The sequence below is a fragment of the Dendropsophus ebraccatus genome, chromosome 13 (assembly GCF_027789765.1).
Source record: "Dendropsophus ebraccatus isolate aDenEbr1 chromosome 13, aDenEbr1.pat, whole genome shotgun sequence".
NCBI lineage: Eukaryota > Metazoa > Chordata > Amphibia > Anura > Hylidae > Dendropsophus > Dendropsophus ebraccatus.
In genome coordinates this window covers 43,834,332-43,854,677 of record NC_091466.1, presented here as the reverse complement: position 1 = coordinate 43,854,677, position 20,346 = coordinate 43,834,332, and the positions used below count along the sequence as shown (strand labels likewise).

The 20,346-nt window shown below is 39.4% G+C and overlaps 1 protein-coding gene across 1 annotated transcript; it reads right to left on the bottom strand.

Annotated features, from left to right (window-relative positions):
* On the bottom strand, window positions 1-2,763 carry GPHB5 (glycoprotein hormone subunit beta 5). The gene is made up of 2 exons (XM_069950772.1): window positions 2,560-2,763; window positions 1-189 (listed from the first exon to the last, which is right to left on the bottom strand). The coding sequence occupies exons 1-2, from the start codon at window positions 2,761-2,763 to the stop codon at window positions 1-3; spliced, it is 393 nt and encodes a 130-aa protein (XP_069806873.1).
* Between the last annotated feature and the right edge of the window lie 17,583 nt (window positions 2,764-20,346).

Genomic DNA, 20,346 nt, shown 5'->3' with positions numbered 1-20,346 from the left:
TTACAGGGTCTCACATTCAGTAGTCGCAGTTGAGCAGACGCCGCAGTCACATCTGATCGCCACCGGGTATGTGAAGAAGGGATCCACATTGGGAATGCAGTTAGGTAATTTTACTGTCACCAGCTTTGTTTCATTGTAGGTACAGACTCTGTGATATGCGTCTATGTGGGGAGGATCAAGGATAGGTTTCTGTAATAGAAAATATAGAGAGAAAAGATCAACAGGTTTAATGTGTCTGTTTATGTAAGTTCTGATGTTTTGGGTTTTAACCATAAAAATGATGGGCACAGCGAAGATCAGCAGTTAGAAGGTGCGGCTACCACAGTCTTCTCAGTGTTTACTGCTGCCCCTCCTTTTCACCACATACTTTAAAGTGTTACTGTCGGTATAACTTTCATAATCTAAATGAGCAGTAGATGTGATATCAAGCAAATTTGCAATACACATTCATTTTTTTTTGTTATAATGAAAAACAGGGAACTTCCTGTGTTTAGTCTCTTTCTTTCTTTTCAACCAGCACAAAACTAAAAATCTGCTTTCAGGAGACTGGACCTGGATTTCTGGTAAGTTGAGCTTTGTTTTACCAAAAAAATAAATGTAAATTGCAAACTTGCTTTATATCAAATCTACTGTTGATTTAGAGTTTGAAAGTTATAACGACAGGTACACTTTAAGTATCACTTTAAGTACCTTCAAATCATTTGGGATGCCTGGTGCCAGACCCCTGCTGGCCTAATATTAAAGAATAGGCCAATAATATTTAACACATTAAATGCATTATCATATGCAGTATTTAACCTTGCCATACTGCACCATCGCAACCAAATGAAATAATAATACTAATAAATAAAACAACTGTCAATCACTATATAAAAAGTCAATAACTTCATTTAAAAGGATCAGTCCAAGCAAACAGGAAAATATTAAGCAGTATTAAAACTGGGATCTATTGTTAAAAAGAATCTGTCCGCTGTAATTCATGTTGCTGACACTGTTAAAAAGCTGTTAGAACTAGGACACACATGGTACCTATCATATATCCATAAGTAGGAATATGCTTTTAGGGTATGTCCACAATACGCAAATCACGCAGATAACTTGCTATGGATTTCGACGCTCCCCCCTGTGCTCCTGCTTCACTCTGCGCCTGTCCCACAGACTCCATTTTATGGTCAGGCAGATTCCACCGTCCACCCAAAAAATTAACAGGTTTATTCTTCGGGCAGATGGTGGAATCCATCTGACCATAGAATGGAGCCTTTGAGACCGGCAGAAATTCAAGTGGGAGCACAGGGGGCAAGCAACGGAATCCGCGGCAAGTTATCCGTGAAATTTTCGTAGTGTGCACATACCCTTATTCTATAGTGTAAAGAGTCAAAGAGGCTTTTCCAAGCTTGTGAAGTTCAGCAAGCTGTAACACCTCCTTACTCCCCCTCCCATATCTAAGGGTGGGTTCAGACTGAGGAATTCTCGCGGAAAATGTCAGCGGAATTCCGTCAGCTGTCCGCCTGCACGGGCACGCGCTTTTCCTCCGGCTCCATAGACACCATTCTATGGGCCGGCGTATTCCGCAATCCGCTGAAAGAAGTGACATGACACTTCTTTCAGCGTATAGCGGAATACGACGGCCCATAGAATGGTGTCTATGGGGCCGGCGGAAAGGCGCCCAGATGTGTGGGCGGACAGCTGACGGAATTCCGCGGACTTTGTCCGTGAGAATTCCGTAGTGTAAACCCGCCCTAAGCCTGCTCTGGACTTCCAGGTGTCAATCAAGCAGGAAGGGGTGAGACATTCCAGCTTACAGCAGATCAGGAGCTTGGAAAAGCCTCTTTCACTCTTTGAACCAGAGAATAAAAGCATTTTCTACATTCTGGAAGAACAGACAGATATATGAAAAGTACTATGTGTTTCCTGGACCTTACAGCTATCTAACAGTGTCAGCAATTTATAACGTGAATTACAGCTTACAGATTCCCTTTATAGGGAAATGAATTGCAGTGTATGGCCATGTTCGCACGATGTAAGACACTGGCCGTTCTGTGACCCGGACGTGTCACAGAACGGCCGTTACTACAGTACCAGCTGGATGATCTTCATTTCTGTTGAATTCGGACGCGGGTGCCCCTGGAGCCGCACTCTCCATTGTGTGAACTTACATATCTGTGCGGCCGCTATTTAACAAATAGCGGCCGCACAAAACTGACGTCACTTTTTCCTATGGCCAGTTGGAATCTCAGCCGGAGCGTATACTATGTGTATACACTCCGGCCGGGATTCCATTCATTCACATACAACTTATGTTTTGCATAAATCACGACAGTTGTTGCAAATTGGAACAAGGGCCGTAATGTATGCAAAACATACGTTGTGTGAACATGGCCTAATAATGTAAAGGGTTATTTGGCCTCTTTAATAATTTTTTCCTTCCTAATATGAGTTCTCTAAAACCTACACTTTGTAGCAGTAAGCTACAGAATCATTTTAACATTTACAAAGGTAATAGAAGATAAATGAAAGCAAAAGGGATAAAAATTAAATGAAAAAAAATAAATCACTTGCCTCCCAAGTCTCACAGCGCCCCCAGCAGGCATCAGTGGTGACACGTAAACCTTTACATCCAGGTTTCCTTGCCAAGAAGGTGAATTCCCGCACAGCGCAGCCAATGAAGGTTCTCAAGCTGATGTTAGAGATCGCATACGTGTTCCAGCAGCCACTAAAGATCAGCAGATGCAAGGAAATCAGGGTCAGGCCGTGAAAGTTCATTGTTTGCAGAGAAGGGAGAGGAAAATAGAATACTGTAAGAAAAAAAAAACTTTTTAAATATTTTGATATTAAAGGCTTGATGTTTAAACAAACTTCTGACATGTCAGAGCGACATGTGACACCAATGGAGGTCTGGGGGCTGAGAACCCCTCTGATCGCTAGAACGAAGAGGCAGGCGTCCTCTGCCCCTTCTTCTGTGCTATAAATTGCTAATATGAGTGGTCTACAGAATTCTATTGGAAGCCTATGGAACTTCCCGTAATTCTGTTTACTAGAAGTTCCATAGGCTCCCATTAAAACAAAGGGCGGTCGTATTAGCAGTTTATGGCAGAGAAGAAGGGGCAGAGCATACCTGCCTCTTTGTTCTAGTAATCGGCAGTGCTCTCAGCAGCTGGACCCCTGCCGATACAAACTTCTGACATGTAGTTACACTTTTACTAAAAACACTTCTGATAGTAAAGGCTTTCTGCTCTGGTAACAAAATTTTCTTTATGGATCTTGATTAAATATTTTGCTTACTTTTGCTTCTATTGCTGGGTTTACATGTAGCGATAATTGGCCCGATCGTACGATTAATGCTGGGTTTACACAGAGAGATAAATCGCCCGATAGTACGATTAACGATTTCGAAGTAACAATTTTTTTTTATAACGATCAGCGTTTAGACAGAACGATGTATAGTACGGAAAAATTGTTTTGCGATCGCTTAAGTCTATCTTGCACATACAGTAGGTTGAATCGGTGAACGACTGTTCACGGAACAATCTGCTAATTTTTTTGCGAATGACCAACGACGATTTAAGAACATGTTCAAAAATCAAAATGAACGATTTCTTGCTCGTCGCTTGATCGTCCGCTGCGTTTACACGTACGATTATTGTTCGAATTCAATCGTTATCGTGCAAATTCGCACGATAATCGTTCCATGTAAACGCAGCATAAGCCTGTATAATATGAGCAATATTTCCTCTCAATGCTTATTGAATTACCCCTGTGGACTCCTCCTTGTGAGGTCTCTCTCACCTCTTGCTTTCCAACCTATGTGAGATGTCCTACAGTGTTTTTCTCCTCCTACCCCCATCTATAATTTAAGCTGGTTTGTCACCTCTCCCCTGTAGTAGCTAAACCACTGAGGCTTGTGTCACTCACAGCAGTTTTTGATCCAAAGCTTGAAGTAGATCCAGCAGGAAAGAGAAATATAAGTCCTTCCTTTATATTTCCCATTCCGTTTGAATCCACTCAAACAAATGTAGTGACTGTTTTCTATAATACTGCTGTGTGTCACAGCAGCCTAAGAAGCAGCTAAATGTTAGGAAATTTTTAATGAAGATGATTTAAGAAATTACAATAATTTGCATAAAAGAGTCAAAATCAATAATACAGAAAATCAGTGCAAAGAACTTGTGAGCATTCCTGTTTACCATTATTTTATAGCACTTTAAATATAAGGGCATTAGTACAGATGTATAGAGAGAATATATATCCCTTTAAGCCTCACACAACATCCATTTTACATCTTTTAAATAAAATTTAATGGGGAAATAATAGTTCAGAATGTAGTGTAATCTTATTTATACCAGTCATGCGTGGTACTTGTTTTGTGATGTGTTTCTTGGTGCATAACACTTCAGAAGCTCTGAATGGCATAAATGCAGAAAAACTGCAGAATTTTTTTTTAAATAGGCTATGTTCATACAAAGTATTTGTCAGTCTTTTTTCAACCAAAATCAACAATGGAGCTGATAGGGAAAAATTATGATGGAAAGATTTGCACAGTTTCTGTGTTTTCAACCTACTTCTGGTTTTAGTTGAAAAAATATTGACCAAAAGACTGATGGAAATACTATGTGTGAACACAGCCATAAACTATTAAAAAAAAAAAAACATAAAAATGCTCTTAAAAGTAATCTTAAATATTTGAGGCTCATTTTGTTTGTAAATGAAGCATATTTTTGAGCCCGAAAAGACACTCCACTGTGTGATCACTAATTTATATTGTCCTTCTCAGCAACATTTACCTTAACAAAATTATTGGCGTACACAGTTTATACTGTAAAATTGGAGACTTAAAGCATTCTAAACCTGTAAATAAAAAAATTTAAGGGATTGTATACACATAAAAAATCTAAGAGATTATATACACATAAAAAAAATCCAAGAGATTACATACACTTAAAAAATCCAAGAGATTACAGTTTATACACTTAAAAAATCCAAGAGATTATTAACAAATAAAAAAATCCAGGAGAATATTTCTTATATATATGATTATATCTTAAATCTATGGAATTAGAATAGGAATGAGCAGACCTGTTCAGCAGACTGTGTCCTCTGTCTCTGCCTGGTCTCTGATGCACAGACATATATATGGAAAGAGCGCTGTCAATCAAAGGAAATTAAGGCAGATCCTTACATGAACCATGGGAATCATGAAAACATTTCTCCTGTACAACAAGCCTCACACTTAAGCCTTAGAATTGTTTTTGTCAGGGCATCAGTTCTGAAAGAAAGACGACTTGCCATAGTGACAGAAACCCAAGGAAAACAATGTGGATGAGAGGTTTCCTAAATTTTCAAAACAATGGATCAAAGGTAATAGGAAGCTGACACTCATTGCCGTAGTTTTGCGTAATTATTACATAGAATAAAATAATATTTTTCTCATCAAGTATATCAAGTATTCTGTATATAACGTGAGGCTTGTTACATTTCACAATGTGCTAAAATGATTTCTATTCGTTTTGAGGGGTCTGATAATAGCGAAATCAACTGTCTTCTCATGTCTGTATTACAACTACAAAACTATGTGGCTGTATAGCAGCTATCTGATACTGACCCAAACCTTATAGCTGTCTCCTGGGCAGGATATAACTTCTGCAGCTGAACTCTTCTGGATTGAGCATATGTATAGCATTGTCCCATCTTCCACTCAAGACAATACTTCCTAACAGCTTACAAGAAAAAAAATGATATCTTAGCAGTAACCTTCCTGACGATATAACTTAGTGCTAATCCTATTTCATTTACACAGCAAACGTATGTGTGTTTGCATTGCGGTCACCGAAAAGTCACATGGAGGTGCTAACCTTACGTATAGAATTAAATTATATAAAATATACACATATTCAGGCTTTTTTTTTATTTTATACGTTTACAAGAATATGCAGGAATTGTCCCTTTTCTGGTTAAATTAACTAGAAATGTAATTGCTGTAGAAGCAAGAATGGGTAAGATAATAACATGACAGACTAATAAAAAAAAAGTCCTTTAGACTTAATGCCTACAACAGAACATAATAATGAAGCGATGTAGGTTAAAGACAAGGCGGCTTAATTTATCAAGTTGATCATTGTTCGTGTCCAGCCTTTTGGAATGCATTCTCCTCCTTTGTTCTACTGTTTACTTTACTGTTTTTTTCCTGCATTACCTTGGTGATAATAAAAGACAAAGCTTTGCATCATAGCAAATAATGGATTCTCTTATCCCATCCCTGACTTTTCCCCCCTTATATTCTAAACTAATCCCACAAATCTCTACCCCTTAGTACAAATCAAAAACACCACAATGCCTGCGCTTTGTGAGCCGGTGCAATGCTATGAGCCATGGCTATGTGCGTCATCACCCGCAGTTACTCCCAAGATCACTTAATCGCTTGAATATTAAGAGCTCAGTGTAGCAATGTGACCAACTTGTATTAAAAGGGAAAATTCTGGAGGTTTCCAAGTGGGATTGTTCCGAGCATTGTTCCCCATCCTGTGGCTCTCCGACTGTTGCGAAACTGTCAGGAAGGAAACATAAGCATGACTGTATTACAGATCCTGTATGGGTCCATCACTTGCTAAGAGCCCATAATGATCCATCATGTTTCTTCAAATCATATGCTATCTGTGTGTAAAAATGCAAAAAACAATGTAACAGTACCATTAAACAACACTATAGAGATATTCTCCCCTAGAAGGCATGTGTCAATTAACAACTCCCCCATAGAGTTACCTTATGACTAAAATGGCCCCACAGAGGCTCTCTGGTGTATATGTCACAGAGCCAGAACAGAAAGCGCTTAGCAGTCTTTTCCCGTCTTGTTCTAATGATCAGTTGAAAAACCTTTGACAAGTCACACGTTTTATAAAATATATGTCTATATATGTATATATATATATATATATATATATATATATATATATAAAAATCTGAAAATCACAGTACTTTTTTTTCCCACTGGTCACGATAGACTGAATAGACTTTGTTTTCTGCAGTTCACTTGCCAGCTTTGCCATATTGACTGAAGCAGAGACACTTGATTAATATTGAGCAACACAGAGCTCTATTGCACTGCCAATTGCCTGGATAAGACAAAAAAGTAAAGGTGACCATACATTTTCAATACTGTCGGCTGAACGTTCGGCTTTACTTTCCTCTCAAGAGGGGAATGTGGTCAGGTGGTGAAAATCCAACATACTTGACCCTTCTTACCACTGATATAATTTGCTGCTGGAAAATCACAAGGCCAACACACTCAGGTAGCCAAACTGACCAAAGACAGTGGGTTCAGCTTACTTTAGTCTAAGGTGTATGGGCACTATTCAAACAGACAAGGCGCTATATACAGATTTACCACCACCACTTGGCCTCTGGGGGAGGAGGCTAAGCTGTAATAATCTATATTTCTCTGTCAATTCCCATTTACTGCAGCTGCATAGGGTACGCACCACCTGCTATACTGTCAATATAGGATGTCATCATTTACCTATTTCTTCCTAAGCAGGGGATTTGGAGTAAGACCAATGTTTCTTTTTCTAATTTTCATGTTTACTTGCTTCGTAGCAACGGTTAAAACAGTGTGTAATGTGACGTCCTATTACACAGCTTAAGCAATAAAGTAGAGCGTGTAATTACACTAATAGCTAGGGTGACATCTATAGCCAATCCCTCGTATGGGAACCTAGGAAGATGGAGTCCATACAGATAGAGATTAATTAAGAGGATGACAACTTATAAACCAGTCTGGACTCTATTCATTCCTAGTGTGACGCAAGCTACGTTAACTTGCACCTTTCACTCTTAACTTTGGCCATTTGTATAAGACTAGTAGTTGCCATACCATATAAACATTCCCAATTAAAATTGTGCGGACTTTTAAAAGTTTGGTTCGGCAGCATTTGCCAAAATTTGGGTTCATGTAAACCAAATCTTAAACAAAGTGCAATAAAACATCTTAACAATGGCAGGCAAGTTCGCTAATCAATACTTACCTGACCGTGCTCCTACTGCAAAACCTTCAAAATAAATCACAGTTCGTGAAGTTCAGCTTGCCAGTTTCAGCTGACTGAAGAGCCCACAGTCAAGTGCCAGATCCCCATCATTATTTACCAAGCACAGTGCTGTACATTCAGGAAAGGATATGCAAAAATTTTTAGTGCCACCTTTTAGAGGTAGCTTCCCTTCAATTCAATGCTTTGCTCCTTTAAGAAGCATTAGAACATGACTGGGGACTTTATAAGCCAAACCAGGAACTCCTGAAAAAGGAAAGTCCCATCTATCAAGCTATGCACTGACTAGTAGAGTTGATCGAACCTTGGGAAATCCTAGGTTTGATCGAACTTGAACATTCACAAGCCTTCCACTTTCGATTGCTTATGCCTTCCCGGTCCGTCGGGAAGGAGGAGAGTGCCCAGGTACCGCCTGGAATTCCGGGATTTAACCTAGGTAATAGGCTGAATCCCAGAATTCCAGGCAGTAACCGGGCTATCTCCTCATTCTCAACGGACTGGGAAGGCATCAGCAATTAAATGCGGAAGGTTTGTGAATGTTCGAGTTCGATCGAACCTAGAATTTCCTGAGGTTTGATCAACTCTACTGACGAGGTGCAACAAAGCCAAAATAGCTGCCTACATTAGAGTATGTATTAGAGAGGAGCACAACTTGAGCATGCTTGGGTCCGTCCAAACCTGAGCGTATGGTATTTGATTACCGGTGGCTACAGAAGTTGGATGCAGCCCTAAAAAAAGATTTATAGAGGACTGCCTAGGACTGGATCCAACTTCTCCAGATGCCGGTAAACAAATTCTGCAGGCTTGAGTTGCACTCGTCTCTAGTAACTATCTAGAAAACCGCTGTTGACTTCAATGGACATCTGAACAATCTAAGGAGGTGGCCCCTGTCGCTCACTGTCTGTGCATGTGATAGCACAGGCAGTAAGCGGGCAACGAGCGCTAAGCTGACAGGTTGGCGCTTGCTTCCCCCTGGAAAATCATGCCGTGTAAGGCAGCCTTAAGAGTCTTTTCTGAATAAATGATCTTCCATCTGACAAGTTGCAGATCATTTTGAAAAATGTCCGACTTCATTCACAATAATGACAGCCTGGAGCAGATTTATAGCTGTGTATGAAAAGTTGGGCTTTAAATATTATAAATGTATGTTAAGAAATGAATCATCACTGATTTAGATGAGTGGTTTAAAAATATGGAAGAATTCAGAATATTATCTGTATGTCCAATCAACAGCAACATCTTCTTTGTTTCCTTGGTGCAAAAGTATGTAGGAAACATAAACAATGAATTCCTCTCTTATTAGGGTAAGGTATAACTAGATATGTGAAAACACCAGACAGGAGGTCAGCTGTTGGAACCACTGTGCTGGGACCTGGGTGAGTGTGTATAAGCTAAGCAGCTCCTACATTGGTGCCTTCTAAATGGGAGACCTGGAAGGTAAGCTTAAAAGGGATTTCAGCAAGGTTAAATGTATTGCTTTAAATGTAGTATTACTTTACTAGGTGAATGGAGAAACATGTCATTTCTTAAATTATAACACTTATCATATTAATAATCGTTCCATGAGTTTAAACCACACTTATGGCTCTGCTAATCCATGTAAGACTGGTTATGTGCCTATACTGGCTACAAGTTGGCTAGATATCGTTCTTGTACTGTTCATTACAGTATATGGCCCATAAAGGGCTTAGGCTCAGAGAGGTGTTAGGAGATTGATTGGACAGGACTGGTAGGTGGAGCTGGTCTGTAGACTAGGCAAATTGAGAAAAAATGCTAAGCATCAGGAATCCTGGCAGCGCTGCAATGGGAGACTTGAAAACTGTGTTTTGCAAGAATCTCTAAAGGTTAAGGCAGAACAAAGACAATTACTGTAAATAGTACATTTGGTGCATTTAATTGCTGATGCCCATTAGGTACTGTGCCATGGCACTATGCTTTCAATTCAGTTCCATAGCACCTTTCGAACCAGGTCTCCCATTTAGCTCACAACCAGGAGTCTGGATTCTCAAATTTCCTCAGTTAGCCTAGCTCCGATTCTCAGATTTCATAGCTCCACGAGGCTGTATTGGTTAGATAGGGCTCTTTTGCTATTCTTTATTATATATAGACCATAAGGGGATTGGGTTAACTAGATGTTTGCAGACACTAGGCCTACAGGACTGGCAGGTGGAGCTGGTCTGTAGACCAATGGGGAAAAGCTAAGCATCAGGATTCCAGGCAACTCTCTCAATGGGAGACCTGAAAGCTAAGTTACGTAAGAATTCCAAAGGTTAAAGCAGATTAAGACGACTCTAAACTAGTATGTTTAGAACATTTATTAGACAATACCCTTCATGCTTGAAGGGTATTGTCTAATACATGTTCTAAACACACCAGCTTAGATTTAACCTTTGGGATTCTTACAGAGCTGTCCTGATGCTTCGCTTTTTCTCATTGGCCAGCAGTCTACAGACCAGCTCCACCTGCCAGTTCTGCCTCAACATAACTTATATATGACATTGGATAGCAGAAGAAAACAGTCTAGCAGAACAGCCTAGTGCAGCTGGTCTATATAGTCCTGGCTAACAGAGGAAAGCTAAGCATCAGAACTCCTGGTGGTGATCTAAATGGTAGACCTGGGAAGAAAGTTGCTATGAGCTGTATAGAAAATGTATTTGGCGTGTTACATTTCATGGTCATTGTTAAGATGCACCAAACATACTATTTAAGGGTTTTTGTTCTGGTGTACCCTTGAGAGCTTCTTACAAAACGTAGCTAAAGATCTCTCATTGAGAGCGCTGCTAGGAGTCCTGACACTTAGCTTTTTTGCATCGACCAGACGAGCTTCACCTGCCCATCTAATAAAGCTAACCTCTTCAAACATCTAGTTGAACCTAATCCCCTTATGGTCCATACATAATGAACAGTACAAGAATGACATCTAGCCAACATGTAGCCAGTACAGGCACATAACCAGTCTTATGTGAATTAGCAGAGCCATAAGTGTGATAAATAGAATGCTCCTTCATTAACCTACTAAAGTAATCTGTAATTTAAAGCAATAAACTCTTATTTATACCTTTTTAAACGTGACTTTAGTAATCAGCCAGGGACCCAGCTGCTTACCTTCTACTCATTCTCCCAGCTTTAGGAACACAGGCTCTTCTAAGCTACTTCTACCTAATTCTTCGTATGCAAGACAAATCACAAGACCTCGTGTTTAGGGGTGATCGAACACCGGAAAAAGTTAGGCTCTATCGAACTCGAACCTTGTTGAACCTTCCGCATTTGATTCCTGATGCCTTCCCATTCTGTGGGGAAGGAGGTGACAGCCCAGGTACGGCCTAGAATTCTGGGATAAAGGCTATTGCCTAGGGTACATAAGGCAATATGGTTTGATCAAATTATATACTAACATCCTGGCGTTGGTTTTTAAATGTAGCCGAGAGGCATTAGTGTCAGCCATGGGTGTGAGGTGCAGCAACTCCTTTCTCTCCATGTCGTATTATAGTTTTCATCTTAAGCGGAGTTTCTGCCCAGGCGGTAGCAGCTTTAGGAAGTGAAGCTTTTTGAGGCCTCCATGGAAGCGCTAGTGTCTCGGAGTCATCTCCCCAGGAGAAGGCTCCTTCGTGGTTACAGAGAAGTGTTGGGGATGAGAGATAAGCCAGTTACTTGCTGAGGACTTCGATCCTGCACAAACTCGGGCATCATGGAGTATAGGAGTGTGCTGCTCTTAAAGGGAAACCCTAATTCATATACCTTAAAGACTCATCCTGTTTTAACTAAAACATAATAAAAAATTAAAAAGAGTGCAGCTGGGTGGGAATAGAGAGTCAGACTGACACGTTGTAACAAACTCTCAGCACAGGGGAGAGGGAGCTGAGGTTCAAGAGTTTTTGTTGCATTTTTAAAATTAGATGCGGCACTGAAAACGTCCAAACAAATAAAACTATTCTGAGAACAAACACAAGTGGTTTTAACTTTAGAAAAAATTGCACAAAAATGTACAACTTTCCTACGTCAAGAGACATACATCTGGTATCTTATTTTGGATGTATGTGTACTGTGTTAACCCAATGGCTTAGGACCACCCTGTAGCATGGAAGCCTGCATTTTTGGTCATGACCAGTGCACACTTCTGAGCACCACAATTGGTTTATTAAATTTTAAATATTCTTTTTTTTCTGGAAGAAACCAAGCACTGTGTTGAAGGTTAATTACCTCCAACTACTTATCTTCTTCCCTCAAAGATGTTCACAGACTAAACACTGGCATAATAATACCGAGGAAACATGTACTGAACTATCAGTTCAGTGCTCACTGCCTTTTACACACAAAGTGAGGAGCAGCAGGAGGGGCCACCCAAACAATGCTTAGATTGTTGGGGCTGCTCATTGAAGTCAGTGGCAGTCTGCTGCCGCCGATCCCATTGCACAGAGCAAAGCACTGCAGACTGTGGCTAGAAAAATCGTGACCTTTCAACATGTTATAAGACACAATCAGCCGACATGCATGTTAGCGGATTGTAACCTTTCAACATATCCTATTAAACTAAACAGCCTATAATCGTTTCATGCAATAGGGCATTTAGAAAGATCTTTTATCTGACAAATTGCAGATAACTTTAAATATGATGACTTCATCCACAATAATGAGAGCAGGGTCTGAAAAGTGGAGCTTTAACTATTATACATATATTAAGAAATTAATCATCACCAATTTACATAAGAGTTGTCTGAAAATACTTACGGAGTAATCAAAACCAAAAGTAGCAAAGGATATGTATATAACTTAGAATACAAAGGCTGGGGCTTAGCAATGTACAAATCCTTCTTGTACTGCTAAGTTAAATTTTATGGTGAGGCTGGAAACGTTCCATTGTATGTTTTTTTGGATTATTCCTTTCTAAACCTTGTGTTTATATCATCACATAGGGCCGGCTCTAGCGTTAATCAACCATCTTGATCTCGTCATATGACTGGATTTTATTTATAAGTCGCCCCTTTGTGTGAAAGATCTCTCTTGAAATGTGTTGAAAAGATTACTTTCTTCTTTCTAACTTTTAACAGCAACACTCCTCGTTCCCCTCCCCTGGCTACATCCCACGGTATTAGCTTTAACAAGGATTTCCGAAATGTAAGTGGCTAATTGAAACGGTTCTAAAAGAAAAACGTAAGTTGGGATTGTAGATGGATTATGTGTATGTTGAATTTTCCCTGGTAATTAATCCAAACAAATACTTTTCCTTCCCCATGTGCTGTTCTAATAAAGCGGACTCCACACAGCACTGTGCACGTCTTATTACAGTGTACTCCTTGTATGTGTGTTGTTTTTTTTATTTATTATAAAATGAAAATATCAGGAAAATAATAGACTGCACACTATTCAATATGACCCATTATTAGAAAACAAAATCATGGCCACATCCTGACATCACCAACAACAAAAAATTCTGCTTGCTGTTAGTCTTTTCTTGAGCTTGACTATCTGCTATTACAACCTTTTAGTCCTACATGATTCTGCTGCTGGTGGAAGGCAAAAATATGAATGCTCCATTTATGACCTTACGATAATGCTTGCGAGTCTTTTTTAGGACTTTAAAGTATTATTCCCCTTCAGGACAGAGAAGACAACTATATTCCAGAACCTGAGTAAGGGCCCATTTACACAGAAAGATTATCTAACAGATTATCTGCCAAAGATTTACAGCCAAAGCCAGGAGTAAATTTGAAAAAAGGGGAAAACTCAGACTTTCCTTTTTGACCAGATCTGTTTATAGTCTGTTCCTGGCTTTGGCTTCAAATCTTTGGCAAATAATCTGTCAGCTATTCTTTCTGTTTCAAGATTTCTATTTCAAAGACTTTTGTTTGATATATTTTGCTAGATGCCTACACAACCCTCCCTCGTCATCCTCACCTATTTTTAGTTGTTGGGAAGTAGGTGGTTTTCATACTTACTTCTAAGGGCCTTATTAGACGTGACTATTATCGTGCAAAAAATCATTATACCGTTCCAATTTGAACGATAATGGTTCTGTGTAATTGCAGGCAACGATCAAAAATTGTTCGTAGGTCATTGATTTAGATCTGAACCTAAAATTATCAATTATCGCTGCTGTAATTCTACATTCATTTGCCCAAGTTCTGCATTTGTTCAATAATCTTTCAGTTTAAACGATCTTAGTAACAATCGTAACTAACGACCATCGTTCTGTGTAATATAGTGAACGATTTTTAGGTTAACGATAAACTCTCATTTGCGATCGTTTATCGTTAAAAATCGCTACACATAATAGAACTCTAACTTACTTCGACTCCTCTTACAACACCCTTCTTATTCAGGCACTTGATACGATAAGCCCTACTCTTCTATCCTTTCATTCCCTTGTAGTTATAGACTTGCCCTGTCCCATGCAAACCTGACTTAATTCACAGAAATATAGACTGAATGATTAAACTTCCTCACCCAGTGACAAACATCACATAACCATGGACATCTGCATAAAGTGGTGGGTTTGAAAAAAAAAAAAAAGAAAGCTATCCCTAGTCTAAACCAAACCATCAAAGAACATGTAAAACTTTGCTATCTATCTTACTTTATTAACCTGGTGAGCTGTGCTGCAGTAATTTCTTAGAATGAAATGTTTTTATGTTAACCATTTCCAATCATTAAAGATTTACGCTTTACTCAAAAAAGCAATGTATCCTTAGTGATGGTTCCAGTCATAAACCAGTTCTTGCTTTTTCAAAATATTAGATCCAGCCAGCTTTAGCTCTGACTTCATGCCATGTCCAACCGGCAATCGTTTTGTTGTAGCGTCAGGCCCCACCAGCTCTTGCTCAGCCATCATGTGAGGTCCAACTAGCTCTCACCGGTCTTTGAATACCAACCCAGTTGTCCTATTATGTTCAACCAACTCTCCATTGTTGCATCCAACCAACTCTTATCATCTTACCAGAGCCAACCAACTCTTGGTTTGTCATATCATGTCCAATGAAACCAAACTCTTTTGCCACATCAGGTCCGCCCACCGTTCATTTCGTTGAATCATATCCAACCAACTTTAGCTTTTGTTGTATTAAGTTCGAAAAACTTTTGCATGGCTGCTGTATCAGGAGCAACCAACTCTCACCCAATGACTTTGGCAACTGCAAGTTGGAAAGGCCACTCTGATGCCTTGTGACAAATATGAACACATTGCTGCATGCAGATTTGCATTTTAAAAGGTACTTTTTTTATTAAAATATCACACACCTAATGTTGCCAGGGCACAATATTTGACAATATGGGAGAAGCTACTTTGCTAATTTAATATTCATCATTGTTCATGATCAACATGGTGTCAACAATGCAAAGGGCTAAGACAGCATAAACAGGCTACACAATCTTTTTTTTATATAAAACTGGCTAGGTTCCATGGTAGTATGAGATTTAAAAAAAAAAAAAAAGTCAGGGGCAAACCATCTGTTGAAGACTGTAACAATGCAGAGCGATAGGGAAGTGGATAGACAAAAAGCACAGTGCATCCTATCAGTACATAGAATGAAACCGCTAATGGTTTAGCTCATTTTGATAGCAGATGACAACTTCCATACCCTTTAAGACACTGTAAAGCACATACATGCAATGATATTTGCCATTTTATGGCCAGTTATTGTTAAACATTTATATCTGGGCAATTTATTATAACAGAAGAGATAATTGTATGGAACCAACTGCCACCATAAACACCACTTTCTACTAGGGATCGGTCACACTTGGATAGGTAACTTGCTCTACTGGCTATAAATTGGAATATGAGACACAGTTTAAAGATATGGGAGTGATGGCTGTGTAAGAACAGAGACCTTCACTATATGGCTATCCCGGTGTAACACAATTTCTACACCCAACATGTTAGACAGCACTTGTTGGGGTTATAATATCACAACAGCTGGGAAGTCAACTGCACCCTGCCATGTATAGCAGAAAACTGGACCATAGTCTCTAGATATTGATTTAAGAGTTGTAGAGGATAAGAAAAACACGGATTCTTAGGATCCTATTAGACGGCCCGATTAATAATGTAAACAAGCACCGATCTGCTAGATCTGTGCTCTTTACTGAGTTTATTACACGGCTCGATTATAATTTAGCAAGGGCTGCATGGACATGCTTAGTGATGTCCATGAAGCCCTTGCCCTAAACTGTTGATACATTACCTGTCCACACTCTTGCCGTGCTTCTGCCCTCTGCTTGCCTCCTAGAGCCGCCGCAGCAGCTTAAGAGCTGTCTCTGAACTGACAGGCTGCTTAGCAAGTCACTAATCGGGGACCGATGGGGCCAGTCATTGGCTGAGCAGCCTATCAGTTCAGACGGTGGCTTCAGGAGGTGAGAAGAAGGCAGACCACCACCGGGAGCATGGACAGTTAATGTATACAGTAATTTATTAACTTATTTTTTTTAAACACAATGTTGAGCAGTTAGACATCACTATTACACGTAGCAATGCGCAGTCGGTGGCCAAAGATTTTAGGGGAGAACCAAAAGGCACGATCAGCTGAGGACTGTTGTCTCTATTACACAAAATGATAATTTGGCCAACTATCCCTCTGTGTAATAGGGCCCTCATAGTGCAAAATCTAACCATGGGATGGTCTGGTATTGCCATTCAGATCCACTGACGCAAAGGGGCTGTGCTGCAATACTAAACACAACCTGGTGACAACAGTGGAAATATTACAAAATACAGCCATGTTTTTGAAATTTTGGACAATCCTCAAAACATATTCCTTAACTCGCTGCACTTGACCAGTTCAGATTTTGTTCAGCCTGCATGTATATATTAAATTACAGTCTAAAATGTTTCCAAACCTGTGGATCTTCAGCTGTAGCAGCAAACCTACAACTCCCCCTTTGTTGTCGAGATACAATTAGAGTTGTAGCTTAGTAATAGCTTAAACTGGGCTTGGGCCTTGTAGATGAGAGTTTAGAAGTTCTCTATCCCTCAAGCACTTCCCCTTGCAGTTTAACAGTACTCCTCACAAAAGTGAAGATGGTCTAAAAGCTGAATGCATATCACATTAAAGGAAATCCATCATTAGTCCCACACTGTTCAAACCACAGGCAGCGAGAAGCATTGACAGAATCCTTTATAAATAAGGTATATGATTTACCTGGATGGCTGGGCGACTTCATAATTGTTCCTTCAGCCAAGAAGGGGGACAGACCACTGGCACTGATCCCTATTTATGTGGCTGAGGTGTTGCAGACTGTTTACTTAGCCATACTTGGGACATAAGCAGATAGAAACAACTGCAGCACAGAATTTAGCATTTAGTTCCTGCAGGTAAAATCATTAAGAAAATTGCACCCATTGGTCACCAAATAGCCCTAAAAATGTTCTAAAACATTTATAATTGTAGGTGGTCATGTAAAGTATATTGCTTCTTGGTAGAAATAAAAACCTTGATTAAATGTAATCTTGCCCTTTAAGCCCCATATATATCATAGGTCCTCCTCTAAGACAGGACCTCAAAGATGGGTTACATGAGCCTAGAGTTGTCATCTTTGTCACATCTCTCGCTACTCGGGCTCAAATAATTAAAAAAAAACAAAAAACATCATCAATTTACCTTTGAACAAAGCCAATATGGCAGCAAAAACTTTCAACTTCATCTCTTAAAGACATATTTATATACTAAGCCATACATTAGGTGTATGTATACAGTTTCACTTTACAGCAGGTTCTTCAGAAATAACAGCGGTATATACAAGGTAACATAGATCACAATATCTTCCTTTTCTGATCTTGAAGAATAATCTTATGCAGTGTGTGATCTGATAATCCTGAGCATGAGGGGAAAAAATGGGAAAGAACAACAGTGATCTGTATGTAACGCAAGGCAAAAAGGGAAAAACCAGCTTGGACCTTGTCAGATCCTTGTGTGTGGTATTGCAGCTCAGGCCCATTCAGTTCAATGAAGTTAACCAGCAATACAACACATAACCGGACCTATTTTGGGAAGCAGCCATATTATTCTGATGCAGTAAAGCCCCTTTAAAGGGGTAGTTCACCCAAAAAAAATTTCTTTCAAATCAACTGCTGCCATGAAGTGCCAGAGATTTGTAATTTACTTCTATTAAAAAATCTCAAGCCTTCCAGTACTTATCAGCTGCTGTATGCCCAACAGGAAGTTGTATTATTTCCAGTCTGGACAGCAGGAGAGGTTTTCTATGGGGATTTGCTCCTTTTTTGGACAGTTCCTGACATGGACAGAGGAGGCAACAGAGAGCACTGTGTCAGACAGGAAAGAAAACACCACTTCCTGCTGGACACACAGCAGCTGATAAGTACTGAAAGACTTGAGATTTTTTAATAGAAGTGAATTACAAATCTCTGGCACTTTATGGCACCAATTGATTTGAAAGAAATTTTTTTTGGGTGGACTACCCCTTTAAGATATGGGTGAAAGAAGGACCCAACATAGATTTTTGACAATTTCTGCCTAGAGTTAGTACAAACAATATGACACTTTATACAAAAAAGAAAACATATACAATTGACAACTTAATTTGAATGACAACTTATATATTCTAATAATGGCTACAGTAAAATGAATCTCAAGTGTATTGGTCAGAACAGGTAGGATTATCAAGTCACAGATAAATGTGAATGTTAAATATCTCCATAGATACATCAATTGGAAGTATTCTGAAATTACAAAAGTCCTGAACTATATAAAACATTATGTAAGTATTAACAAAATGTATTTATGTACAGATGGAGTAGACTTTGCTGGTCTGAAAGTCTTAATATTCACCACGTGAATATCCCATGAAAAGCAATAGCCAACTAATTGGGAAAAGCTAAAAAAGGTTTCCCAAGACTTTAGTATCAATGACCAATCATTAGGGTGGGCTACCAATATTAGAACGGTGTGTGTCTGACTTTCAGAACCCCGGCTGACTGAAGGGACTGCAGTGCTTAGGTAGTCACCAGTCTATTTATTTACTGGATACTGGGCCTGGTACTACACATAGCTCAATCCCATTTACTTTTAAAGGACTGAGTTAAGGTAAGATGCAGTACCAGACATGTCCTGTACAATATGTATGGTACTGTGCCTGGGAAATATTAAAGGGGTTACAGTGCTACAAAAACAAGGCCACTTTCTTCCACAGACAACACCACTCTTGGCTCCAGTTCAGGTGTGGGTTGCAATTAAGTTTTGTTCACTTCAATGGAAAGGAATTACAGAACCTCACATAAACTGGAGACAAGAGTGGTGCTGTCTCTGGAAGAAAGTGGCCATGTTTTTATAGCACTGGATAGTCCCTTTAAGAGATCTGAGTGTCACAGTCTCTTCAGTCATTTGTTCAGATATTGAAGGCTTATCCTGATAAAAAGCCATTAATACTAAAGACCTGAAAAATCCCACCTATCTGGAAACATGGCCTATCATAAAAGAAAGGATGGTGACTACACAATGTCTCATCCTAATATCCAATCAGAACTTACTAATGAGGATTGGGGGACACATGGGTAAAATAAATATACTTAATTTCATGTTATACATAGAATAGTAACTAGTGCGGCCATAAACCATAAGTATGTCTAGGCACTAGTCAGTAATCTAGCGAGTATGATGGCAGACAGATCTGGTTGGTTGTTGATGCTCCAGGAAGAGGAAGACTGGCCATGTTCACGTTTAACACTGATCATCTATTTTTCCTGGGATGAACGGTTTTGGAAATGTCATGTGGCATCGCTCACTTCTTTCCAAAAATCCTAGCCAAACATGTATTGCAAAGAGGTGGAGATTAGGAAGCAACAGTAAGGTATTTATCAGGTTGTCCTGGATGAGAAAAAACATAGGGGGAGATTTATCAAACTGGTGTAAAAGTAGAATTGTCTTAGTTGCCCCCTAGCAACCAATCAGATTCCACCTTTCATTTTCCAAAAGGACCTGTGATGAATGAAAGGTGGAATCTGATTGGTTGCTAAGACAATTCTACTTTTACACCAGTTTAAGAACTCTCCCCCATAGCGTCTATCTTCCAAAACAAGCAGTTTACTTGTCCAGGTGCTGTTTGTGGTATACCGCACATCAGCTCTACCCATAGACAGGTGAAGTTCTGTACCTGTGAGGAAATGGTTGCATTTTTCTCATCCGGGAAAATCTCTTTAAAAATTAGATTAAATATTGTTTACTGAGATACAGGTGTTAGACACGTTTTTCAAGGCTTTTCAACTATTTTGCTTCCTTTTGAACATAACTGTGTACAGATTGTGTGTGGTGTTGCAGCTTAATTCCATTTATTTCAATACATCTGAGCTGCAATGCCTTACAAT

Coding starts and splice junctions, on each gene's coding strand:
- GPHB5 (XM_069950772.1), bottom strand. CDS start 2,763: ATGAACTTTCACGGCCTGACCCTGATTTCCTTGCATCTGCTGATCTTT. Junction 190..2,559: donor GGCGCTGTGAGACTTGGGAG/GCAAGTGATTTA, acceptor TTTCTATTACAG/AAACCTATCCTTGATCCTCC.